Genomic DNA, 12,927 nt, shown 5'->3' with positions numbered 1-12,927 from the left:
ACAGAAATATCGATTTCTGACAAATTTTAGAACTAGGTCACATGAATATCGACACTTATCCCAGAAATGAAAAGTACACTCTTAGGTATCGCTCTTCATCCTTGCAAAACTATGGTTTTCTTCCCAAACTAATGCTTTTCATCCCTACAAATAGCAATTTCTCCCTAAATTACTGGTTTTCATCCCCAAAAGAAGACACATTCTCTTTAAAACGATGCTTTGTAACAAATTATGACTCATTGATTCCAGAATATCTGTCTTCCCCTACAAAATAATGACATTAACATAAGAATTGTCCATTTCATGCAAATTTCCAATGTATTTCACACTAATATCAATACTTACACCAGAAAAAAATGTGTTCTCTCTCAGGTATCACTCTTGAATCTTGCCAAAATTTCTTTTTCTTACCAATACAAAGCTTTTCATCATTACAAGTAGCATTTTCTACCCAAAAAAGTGGTTTTCATCCCCAATAGAAATCGTTTTCTCTACAAATGGTTCCTTGTAGCAACATATGAAACACTGTTATTGGAATACCTCTTTCCCTCTTCAAAATAAGGACATTTCCAACAGAAATATCGATTTCTGACAAATTTTAGAAGAATGTCACACAAATATCAGTACCTGTCCCGGAAATAAAAAGTTCTCTCCTTAGAATCATTCTTTATCCTTGCATGGACATGGTTTTCTCACCAAAATGATGCTTTTTATCCCGTTAAAATAGCGTTGTTTCCCAGAAATACTGGTTTTCATCCCCAAAAGAAGACATTTTCTTTACAAAATGAAGCTTTGTAGCAAAATATGACACATTGTTTCCAGAATACCTTTTCTCTTTTACAAATTGAGGACATTACTAACGGAAATACCTTTTCTCCTCTACAAAATAAGGACATTTCCAACAGATATATAGTTTTCTGATAGATATTAAAAAAAATTCACAGGAATATCAATACTTATACCAGAAATAAAAAGGTCTCTCTTAGGTATCACTCTTTACCCTTGCAAAAATATGGTTTTCTTACCAAAATAATGTTTTTCATCTCTACAAACAGCATTTTCTAAAAGTAAAGGTGGTTTTCATCTTATAAAGAAATCGATTTCTCTACATTATTATCGTTTGTAGCCATATATGACACATTGTTTCCAGAATAACTCTTTTCATCTAAAAAAGAATGACATTTTCAACAGAAATATCGATTTCTGACAAATTTTAGAAGTAGGTCACTTGAATATCGACACTTATCCCAGAAATGAAAAGTACACTCTTAGGTATCACTCTTCATCCTTGCAAAACTATGGTTTTCTTCCCAAACTAATGCTTTTCATCCCTACAAATAGCAATTTCTCCCTAAATTACTGGTTTTCATCCCCAAAAGAAGACACATTCTCTTTAAAAGGATGCTTTGTAACAAATTATGACTCATTGATTCCAGAATATCTGTCTTCCCCTACAAAATAATGACATTAACATAAGAATTATCCATTTCAGACAAATTTCCGATGTATTTCACACTAATATCAATACTTACACCAGAAAAAAATGTGTTCTCTCTCAGGTATCACTCTTGAATCTTGCCAAAAATTCTTTTTCTTACCAATACAAAGCTTTTCATCATTACAAGTAGCATTTTCTACCCAAAAAAGTGGTTTTCATCCCCAATAGAAATCGTTTTCTCTACAAATGGTCCCTTGTAGCAACATATGAAACACTGTTATTGGAATACCTCTTTCCCTCTTCAAAATAAGGACATTTCCAACAGAAATATCGATTTCTGACAAATTTTAGAAGAATGTCACACAAATATCAGTACCTATCCCGGAAATAAAAAGTTCTCTCATAAGAATCATTCTTTATCCTTGCAAGGACATGGTTTTCTCACCAAAATAATGTTTTTTATCCCTTTAAAATAGCGTTGTTTCCCAGAAATACTGGTTTTCATCCCCAAAAGAAGACATTTTCTCTACAAAATGAAGCTTTGTAGCAAAATATGACACATTGTTTCCAGAATACCTTTTCTCTTCTACAAATTGAGGACATTACTAACGGAAATACCTTTTCTCCTCTACAAAATAAGGACATTTCCAACAGATATATAGTTTTCTGATAGATATTAGAAAAAATTCACAGGAATATCAATACTTATACCAGAAATAAAAAGGTCTCTCTTAGGTATCACTCTTTACCCTTGCAAAAATATGGTTTTCTTACCAAAATAATGTTTTTCATCTCTACAAACAGCATTTTCTAAACCTAAAGGTGGTTTTCATCTTCAAAAGAAATCGATTTCTCTACAAAATTATCGTTTGTAGCCATATATGACACATTGTTTCCAGAATAACTCTTTTCATCTAAAAAAGAATGACATTTCCAACAGAAATATCGATTTCTGACAAATTTTAGAACTAGGTCACATGAATATCGACACTTATCCCAGAAATGAAAAGTACACTCTTAGGTATCGCTCTTCATCCTTGCAAAACTATGGTTTTCTTCCCAAACTAATGCTTTTCATCCCTACAAATAGCAATTTCTCCCTAAATTACTGGTTTTCATCCCCAAAAGAAGACACATTCTCTTTAAAACGATGCTTTGTAACAAATTATGACTCATTGATTCCAGAATATCTGTCTTCCCCTACAAAATAATGACATTAACATAAGAATTGTCCATTTCATGCAAATTTCCAATGTATTTCACACTAATATCAATACTTACACCAGAAAAAAATGTGTTCTCTCTCAGGTATCACTCTTGAATCTTGCCAAAATTTCTTTTTCTTACCAATACAAAGCTTTTCATCATTACAAGTAGCATTTTCTACCCAAAAAAGTGGTTTTCATCCCCAATAGAAATCGTTTTCTCTACAAATGGTTCCTTGTAGCAACATATGAAACACTGTTATTGGAATACCTCTTTCCCTCTTCAAAATAAGGACATTTCCAATAGAAATATCGATTTCTGACAAATTTTAGAAGAATGTCACACAAATATCAGTACCTGTCCCGGAAATAAAAAGTTCTCTCCTTAGAATCATTCTTTATCCTTGCATGGACATGGTTTTCTCACCAAAATGATGCTTTTTATCCCGTTAAAATAGCGTTGTTTCCCAGAAATACTGGTTTTCATCCCCAAAAGAAGACATTTTCTTTACAAAATGAAGCTTTGTAGCAAAATATGACACATTGTTTCCAGAATACCTTTTCTCTTTTACAAATTGAGGACATTACTAACGGAAATACCTTTTCTCCTCTACAAAGTAAGGACATTTCCAACAGATATATCCTTTTCTGACAGATTTTAGAAAAAATTCACAGGAATATCAATACTTATACCAGAAATAAAAAGGTCTCTCTTAGGTATCACTCTTTACCCTTGCAAAAATATGGTTTTCTTACCAAAATAATGTTTTTCATCTCTACAAACAGCATTTTCTAAACCTAAAGGTGGTTTTCATCTTCAAAAGAAATCGATTTCTCTACAAAATTATCGTTTGTAGCCATATATGACACATTGTTTCCAGAATATCTCTTTTCATCTAAAAAAGAATGACATTTCCAACAGAAATATCGATTTCTGACAGATTTTAGAAGTAGGTCACTTGAATATCGACACTTATCCCAGAAATGAAAAGTACACTCTTAGGTATCACTCTTCATTTTTGCAAAACTATGGTTTTCTTCCCAAACTAATGCTTTTCATCCCTACAAATAGCAATTTCTCCTTAAATTACTGGTTTTCATCCCCAAAAGAAGACACATTCTCTTTAAAAGGATGCTTTGTAACACATTATGACTCATTGATTCCAGAATATCTGTCTTCCCCTACAAAATAATGACATTAACATAAGAATTATCCATTTCAGACAAATTTCCGATGTATTTCACACTAATATCAATACTTACACCAGAAAAAAAAGTGTTCTCTCTCAGGTATCACTCTTGAATCTTGCCAAAAATTCATTTTCTTACCAATACAAAGCTTTTCATCATTACAAGTAGCATTTTCTACCCAAAAAAGTGGTTTTCATCCCCAATAGAAATCGTTTTCTCTACAAATGGTTCCTTGTAGCAACATATGAAACACTGTTATTGGAATACCTCTTTCCCTCTTCAAAATAAGGACATTTCCAACAGAAATATCGATTTCTGACAAATTTTAGAAGAATGTCCCACAAATATCAGTACCTATCCCAGAAATAAAAAGTTCTCTCCTAAGAATCATTTTTTATCCTTGCAAGGACATGGTTTTCTCACCAAAATAATGTTTTTTATCCCTTTAAAATAGCGTTGTTTCCCAGAAATACTGGTTTTCATCCCCAAAAGAAGACATTTTCTCTACAAAATGAAGCTTTGTAGCAAAATATGACACATTGTTTCCACAATACCTTTACTCTTCTACAAATTGAGGACGTTAGTAACGGAAATACCTTTTCTCCTCTACAAAATAAGGACATTTCCAACAGATATATCCTTTTCTGACAGATTTTAGAAAAAATTCACAGGAATATCAATACTTATACCTTAAATAAAAAGGTCACTCTTAGGTATCACTCTTTACCCTTGCAAAAATATGGTTTTCTTACCAAAATAATGTTTTTCATTTCTACAAACAGCATTTTCTAAACCTAAAGGTGGTTTTCATTTTCGAAAGTAATCGATTTCTCTACAAAATTATCATTTGTAGCCATATATGACACATTGTTTCCAGAATAACTCTCTTCATCTAAAAAAGAATGACATTTCCAACAGAATTATCGATTTCTGACAAATTTTAGAACTAGGTCACATGAATATCGACACTTATCCCAGAAATGAAAAGTACACTCTTAGGTATCACTCTTCATCCTTGCAAAACTATGGTTTTCTTCCCAAACTAATGCTTTTCATCCCTACAAATAGCAATTTCTCCCTAAATTACTGGTTTTCATCCCCAAAAGAAGACACATTCTCTTTAAAAGGATGCTTTGTAACAAATTATGACTCATTGATTTCAGAATATCTGTCTTCCCCTACAAAATAATGACATTAACATAAGAATTATCCATTTCAGACAAATTTCCGATGTATTTCACACTAATATCAATACTTACACCAGAAAAAAATGCGTTCTCTCTCAGTTATCACTCCTGAATCTTGCCAAAAATTCTTTTTCTTACCAATACAAAGCTTTTCATCATTACAAGTAGCATTTTCTACCCAAAAAAGTGGTTTTCATCCCCAATAGAAATCGTTTTCTCAACAAATGGTTCCTTGTAGCAACATATGAAACAGTGTTATTGGAATACCTCTTTCCCTCTTCAAAATAAGGACATTTCCAACAGAAATATCGATTTCTGACAAATTTTAGAAGAATGTCACACAAATATCAGTACCTATCCCGGAAATAAAAGTTCTCTCCTAAGAATCATTCTTTATCCTTGCAAGGACATGGTTTTCTCACCAAAATAATGCTTTTTATCCCTTTAAAATAGCGTTGTTTCCCAGAAATACTGGTTTTCATCCCCAAAAGAAGACATTTTCTCTACAAAATGAAGCTTTGTAGCAAAATATGACACATTGTTTCCAGAATACCTTTTCTCTTCTACAAACTGAGGACATTACTAACAGAAATACCTTTTCTTCTCTACAATATAAGGACATTTCCAACAGATATATCCTTTTCTGACAGATTTTAGAAAAAATTCACAGGAATATCAATACTTATACCAGAAATAAAAAGTTCTCTCTTATGTATCACTCTTTTCCCTTGCAAAAATATGGTTTTCTTACCAAATTAATGTTTTTCATCTCTACAAACAGCATTTTCTAAACGTAAAGGTGGTTTTCATCTTCAAAAGAAATCGATTTCTCTACAAAATTATCGCTTGTAGCCATATATGACACATTGTTTCCAGAATAACTCTTTTCATCTAAAAAGGAATGACATTTCCAACAGAAATATCGATTTCTGACAAATTTTAGAAGTAGGTCACTTGAATATCGACACTTATCCCAGAAATGAAAAGTACACTCTTAGGTATCACTCTTCATCCTTGCAAAACTATGGTTTTCTTCCCAAACTAATGCTTTTCATCCCTACAAATAGCAATTTCTCCCTAAATTACTGGTTTTCATCCCCAAAAGAAGACACATTCTCTTTAAAACGATGCTTTGTAACAAATTATGACTCATTGATTCCAGAATATCTGTCTTCCCCTACAAAATAATGACATTAACATAAGAATTATCCATTTCAGACAAATTTCCAATGTATTTCACACTAATATCAATACTTACACCAGAAAAAAAAGTGTTCTCTCTCAGGTATCACTCTTGAATCTTGCCAAAAATTCATTTTCTTACCAATACAAAGCTTTTCATCATTACAAGTAGCATTTTCTACCCAAAAAAGTGGTTTTCATCCCCAATAGAAATCGTTTTCTCTACAAATGGTCCCTTATAGCAACATATGAAACACTGTTATTGGAATACCTCTTTCCCTCTTCAAAATAAGGACATTTCCAACAGAAATATCGATTTCTGACAAATTTTAGAAGAATGTCACACAAATATCAGTACCAATCTCGGAAATAAAAGTTCTCTCCTAAGAATCATTCTTTATCCTTGCAAGAACATGGTTTTCTCACCAAAATAATGCTTTTTTTTCCCTATAAATAGCGTTGTTTCCTAGAAATACTGGTTTTCATCCCCAAAAGAAGACATTTTCTCTACAAAATGAAGCTTTGTAGCAAAATATGACACATTGTTTCTGCAATACCTTTTCTCTTCTACAAATTGAGGACGTTACTAACGGAAATACCTTTTCTTCTCTACAAAATAAGGACATTTCCAACAGATACATCCTTTTCTGACAGATTTTAGAAAAAATTCACAGGAATATCAATACTTATACCAGAAATAAAAAGGTCTCTCTTAGGTATCACTATTTACCCTTGCAAAAATATGGTTTTCTTACCAAAATAATGTTTTTCATTTCTACAAACAGCATTTTCTAAACCTATAGGTGGTTTTCATCTTCAAAAGTAATCGATTTCTCTACAAAATTATCGTTTGTAGCCAAATATGACACATTGTTTCCAGAATAACTCTTTTCATCTAAAAAAGAATGACATTTCCAACAGAAATATCGATTTCTGACAAATTTTAGAAGAATGTCACACAAATATCAGTACCAATCTTGGAAATAAAAAGTTCTCTCCTAAGAATCAGTCTTTATCCTTGCAAGAACATGGTTTTCTCACCAAAATAATGCTTTTTTTCCCTATAAATAGCGTTGTTTCCCAGAAATACTTGTTTTCATCCCCAAAAGAAGACATTTTCTCTACAAAATGAAGCTTTGTAGCAAAATATGACACATTGTTTCCACAATACCATTTCTCTTCTACAAATTGAGGACATTACTAATGGAAATACCTTTTCTCCTCTACAAAATAAGGACATTTCCAACAGATATATAGTTTTCTGATAGATATTAGAAAAAATTCACAAGAATATCAATACTTATACCAGAAATAAAAAGGTCTCTCTTAGGTATCACTCTTTACCCTTGCAAAAATATGGTTTTCTTACCAAAATAATGTTTTTCATCTCTACAAACAGCATTTTCTAAACGTAAAGGTGGTTTTCATCTTCAAAAGAAATCGATTTCTCTACAAAATTATCGTTTGTAGCCAAATATGACACACTGTTTCCAGAATAACTCTCTTCATCTAAAAAAGAATGACATTTCCAACAGAAATATCGATTTCTGACAAATTTTAGAAGTAGGTCACATGAATATCGACACTTATCCCAGAAATGAAAAGTACACTCTTAGGTATCTCTCTTCATCCTTGCAAAACTATGGTTTTCTTCCCAAACTAATGCTTTTCATCCCTACAAATAGCAATTTCTCCCTAAATTACTGGTTTTCATCCCCAAAAGAAGACACATTCTCTTTAAAAGGATGCTTTGTAACAAATTATGACTAGTTGATTCCAGAATATCTGTCTTCCCCTACAAAATAATGACATTAACATAAGAATTATCCATTTCAGACAAATTTCCAATGTATTTCACACTAATATCAATACTTACACTGATGTATTAGGCGGCACGAACTCACGGGATGTAACGCGATAGGCCTCCCCGTGCTCGGTAATGTATATGTATGAGGCTGAAATTGGAGCCCTATATAAGGGTCTTACACGGTTCATTAAAGGCCATTTTACAGCTCACCATATTGGTGTGATCAGCGTGTAACTTGGTCATGGGGCCGTCAGATGCACATTCTCAATGATGGACGTAGTTCTTTAGGTTACCTTACACAAGGCAACAATTGGTGCCCCGTGTGAGGAGTCCTGAGAGTGAGTGTGCGACGGCTAACCGCGAGACGGACGCGAATCCTACGGTTAGATCCCGTGGAAGCGCCGGAGGGGCGATATATTGACTGCAGCTACTGATTATCCTGCGGTGAGACCGTGGAAGACCGTGGGACTTTTGGCCCGGGTATATATACAAAGGGTGCGAGGACGTACAGTGTCGAGCACCAGAAAAAACATGGATTCCGTCACAAAGGTACTATTGCGGGTTTGTAAAACCCACTGCGGTAGGAATGCTCCTTCTAAGAAGGAGATTGTTGCCGTTATTACTTTTTTGCAGGAAGCGGAGCTTTCACCCTCCCCTTGTAATTTGCTCGATTCGGAGCGGTGGGAATCTTTCACCTCTGCCCTGCTCCTAAGAGCAACAAGCGATTATAAGGCGGAGGAGTTAAAAACCTGGGTTTTGATCCTGGGTGCGCTTAAAGCGGCTAAGGAGGAGAAAAAGATCCAGGCAGTCGCGAATGGGGTTTTTGGGGTGGGTTCCGGGACGTCTGGGGTCCCGGAGGGTGCGGAGGAACCGCTCCCTTGCGGCGACTCCGTACCCAAGATGGCGCCGACCACGCCGGCCATTTTCACAATGGCCATGGCGGCGCCCGAAACAACTCCGGAAGGGATGGCGGAAGTTGCCTCATCTGGGGAGGCGCCGCCATATTATCCCCGCCTATACCCCTGTTTGCAGAGCTTTCGTTCACCTGAGGGGGGTGGGTCCTGTCCGAGGGAGGGAGAGTCATGGGGGGAGGCGCGCCGTGGAGGCGTTAAGCCACCCCTAGACCCGCCCCCGGAGGAGGGACCTCATCCCGCGAAAGGGGAGGAACGAAAGGTACTGCCTGCCCCTACCCCTTTGGTTTCGCCTCCCGAGGAGGGGGAGGAGAAAGGGGAGGAACAAAAGGTACTGTCTGCCTTCACCCTGTCGGTTTCGTCTCCCGCGAAGGGGGAGGAGAAAGGGGAGGAACGGAAGGAATTGCCTGTCCCCACCCAGTCGGTCGTGGTTCCCCGGAGGAGGGGGGAGAAGTGGGAGGAGCGAGAGATATCGCGTAAGCCCACTGATTGGACTGACATTTGCGATACAATGCGAGAGGTGGGGCTCAAGGAGCGGGACTGGGCGGTGTTCCCAATTGTAGTCAAACAGGAGGGACCGGTTTGGGTACCTTTGGAAGCAAAAGCAGTTGCTCGGTTTATAGAGGCGATTGACAAAAAGGGATTGAGATCCCCGATGACAATGAGTGCCTTTGAGGCTCTCGTAGCCCCAGGTCCCCTACTCCCATATGATATTGAAAGCCTTATGAGAGTAGCCCTCGAACCAGTACAGTTTACTGTGTGGAAGGAGGAGTGGATAATACAACTCAAAGCTGTTTTAGCACAGGCTGCGCGCGATCCACAGCATCCAGCAAATGGGAAGGAGGGAGATCCAAAAACTGATTTAATGAGGCTTTCAGGTTCATCTGCGGATTTGGCTGGATCTGCAGAGAGGCAGCTTAGGGACCTCCGCCCAGGAGAGCTGCTTGCCACCACGGGGGCGGCTACCTCTGCTTTTATACACTTTATAAGAAAAGCAGAGCCTGTAGCCCCATGGTCAGAGATTATGCAGGGTCCCTCAGAGTCATTCTCTGAGTTTGCCAATCGATTGATACGGGCAGTAGAAGGATCAGAACTGCCTAAGGAAGCGCTGACTTCTGTTATAAAGGATTCTTTTCAGGCATGGTTGATGGGAACCCGCCAGCCGCAACCGCGAAGTGACTCTTCAGAAAAAGGAAAAAGAACAGATAAAGAACTGCTGCTAGTACCAACGAGAAGGACATCTGTTGTATCACTTGCTGTGTGTCTTTGTGTAATTGCATTCATTACCGGGGGAGAGGGTACTCACTTAACATCACAACCAGAAAATATTTGGGTTACATGGTCTAATCGAACTGGGCAGAAAGATTTCTGCCTTAGCCTGCAGTCAGCCACATCACCGTTTAGAACATGCCTTATAGGTGTACCCAGGTGGGACCCAAAGGAGTTCAACGGATATGTGCATAAGAACAACTGCAAGAGAGATGCAGTGGACAAAGTTTTCTTTATGAAAGCATTTGAGTCTAAATTCACTGACTGGGCCAGAATGTCTGCATGTTTTATTAGATCCCTGAACACCTCCTTGCCCTGGGATCCACCAGAGTTGCAGCTTCTTGGATCCCAATCGGTTGGTAACGTAACATGGAATAAGAACTCTCAAAAGTGGGAACGCCCGGTTAGATGTTTGTATTTTTCGGGTTTTAGGACACCGGGTCAACTGTCCAATCGCAGGGTATGGGAAGGCCTACTCGGGAATGGGGTACCATTCTCGGGAACAACTGGGTCAGAACCCTTTACTTTACTTAACCCCATTCAATTTGACACATATAGCTTGTCAGGGGCATATTGTGGTTTCTCAGCTGAAAGGGTGGAGGGATTCTCCCGTCCCTGCTCCGGGGATGGCTCCAAGAATGGATTTGCAGACCAATGCATAAAGCAGGGTGGGAGGTGGCTCTCTTACAATCAGAAGTATGTGGTACGTCATCCTAACGGGTCCACCTATAATCTCTCATGCTACTGGGGCCCTGACGATCTGGCATGTTCTGGTTGTTGTTCTCGAAAGGAACCTTTAGCTGGGGAAGGAATAAACTGCAATGGTACAGCCAAGGCCCTTCCTAAGGACATATTTTTGATATGTGGGGATAGAGCTTGGCAAGGGATACCAAAGAATCCAGTTGGGGGGCCGTGTTATTTGGGAAAGCTGACATTGTTGGCTCCCAATCACACTGCAATGATAAGTGTTATGAAAAAGATCGATCGAGCTCGACTCCAGAAAAGGTCAATAAAAACATTGGACCAGGATTGTAGTGATGAGGTTCAGCTGTGGGGTCCCACAGCTAGAATCTTTGCATCCGTCTTAGCTCCGGGAGTAGCTTCAGCCCAGGCCCTAAGAGAAATTGAGAGATTGGCATGCTGGTCCGTGAAGCAAGCTAATGTCACCACAGCAGTCCTGTCGGAACTCCTGATGGACGTTAACAACATCAGACACGCTGTTCTTCAAAATAGAGCTGCAATTGACTTTCTGCTGCTTGCTCAAGGGCACGGGTGCAAGGACTTTGAAGGGATGTGTTGTTTCAATCTGAGCGACCACAGCGATTCGATACATAGGAAGTTGGAATGGATGCAAGAACACACGAAGAAGATCGCAATAGATGATGCATTCGGAAGCTGGTTGGAGGGACTGTTTGGTAATCTGGGCCCATGGCTTAAGCAGTTTCTCAAAGTATTAATCATAGGTATTTTATTCTTTTTAGATTTAATGATTTGCTTACCTTGTTTGTTTCAGTGTGTCCAGGGTTGTTTACAGCGTATGATAGAAAGAATGTTTAACGAAAAAATGGAGTACCAACGGGTATATGATAAACTTTGAGAAGAAGAAGGAACTGTATAAACCCAAGATGCCTTGGATGTAATCATTAGAAAACTACTGATGTTATTAGATATTGCACTACCTACCTCTGTAGCTTGTCTACCTCACTTTTTAGATAACTTATTAAGTTTAAATTATAGAGACTAACATTTTTATATTAGGATTAAGGATTAGCGTTCGGGATGTAACTGGGCATACTTTATCGAGCATGGAGAGGGAGAAATGATGTATTAGGCGGCACGAACTCACGGGATGTAACGCGATAGGCCTCCCCGTGCTCGGTAATGTATATGTATGAGGCTGAAATTGGAGCCCTATATAAGGGTCTCACACGGTTCATTAAAGGCCATTTTACAGCTCACCATATTGGTGTGATCAGCGTGTAACTTGGTCATGGGGCCGTCAGATGCACATTCTCAATGATGGACGTAGTTCTTTAGGTTACCTTACACAAGGCAACACTTACACCAGAAAAAAATGTGTTCTCTCTCAGGTATCACTCTTGAATCTTGCCAAAAATTCTTTTTCTTACCAATACAAAGCTTTTCATCATTACAAGTAGCATTTTCTACCCAAAAAAGTGGTTTTCATCCCCAATAGAAATCGTTTTCTCTACAAATGGTCCCTTGTAGCAACATATGAAACACTGTTATTGGAATACCTCTTTCCCTCTTCAAAATAAGGACATTTCCAACAGAAATATCGATTTCTGACAAATTTTAGAAGAATGTCACACAAATATCAGTACCTATCCCGGAAATAAAAGTTCTCTCCTAAGAATCATTCTTTATCCTTGCAAGAACATGGTTTTCTCACCAAAATAATGCTTTTTTTCCCTATAAATAGCGTTGTTTCCCAGAAATACTGGTTTTCATCCCCAAAAGAAGACATTTTCTCTACAAAATGAAGCTTTGTAGCAAAATATGACACATTGTTTCCAGAATACCATTTCTCTTCTACAAATTGAGGACATTACTAACGGAAATACCTTTTCTCCTCTACAAAATAAGGACATTTCCAACAGATATATAGTTTTCTGATAGATATTAGAAAAAATTCACAGGAATATCAATACTTATACCAGAAATAAAAAGGTCTCTCTTAGGTATCACTCTTTACCCTTGCAAAAATATGGTTTTC

At 37.5% G+C, this 12,927-nt stretch overlaps 1 protein-coding gene across 1 annotated transcript; it reads left to right on the top strand.

Moving 5' to 3' along the window:
* Positions 1 to 8,360: 8,360 nt before the first annotated feature.
* Positions 8,361 to 12,151, top strand: LOC146754567 (uncharacterized). Its single transcript, XM_085527670.1, has one exon. It carries the CDS (start codon positions 8,542 to 8,544, stop codon positions 11,785 to 11,787), a length of 3,246 nt encoding a protein of 1,081 aa, XP_085383796.1. The 5' UTR covers positions 8,361 to 8,541; the 3' UTR covers positions 11,788 to 12,151.
* Positions 12,152 to 12,927: the final 776 nt, after the last annotated feature.

Source organism: Coturnix japonica, chromosome W, assembly GCF_054131305.1.
Source record: "Coturnix japonica strain WE chromosome W, WE-NBRP24, whole genome shotgun sequence".
Classification (NCBI taxonomy): Eukaryota; Metazoa; Chordata; class Aves; order Galliformes; family Phasianidae; genus Coturnix; species Coturnix japonica.
The sequence above is the reverse complement of the archived record's forward strand: the minus strand, read 5'-3'. Positions and strand labels throughout refer to the sequence as shown.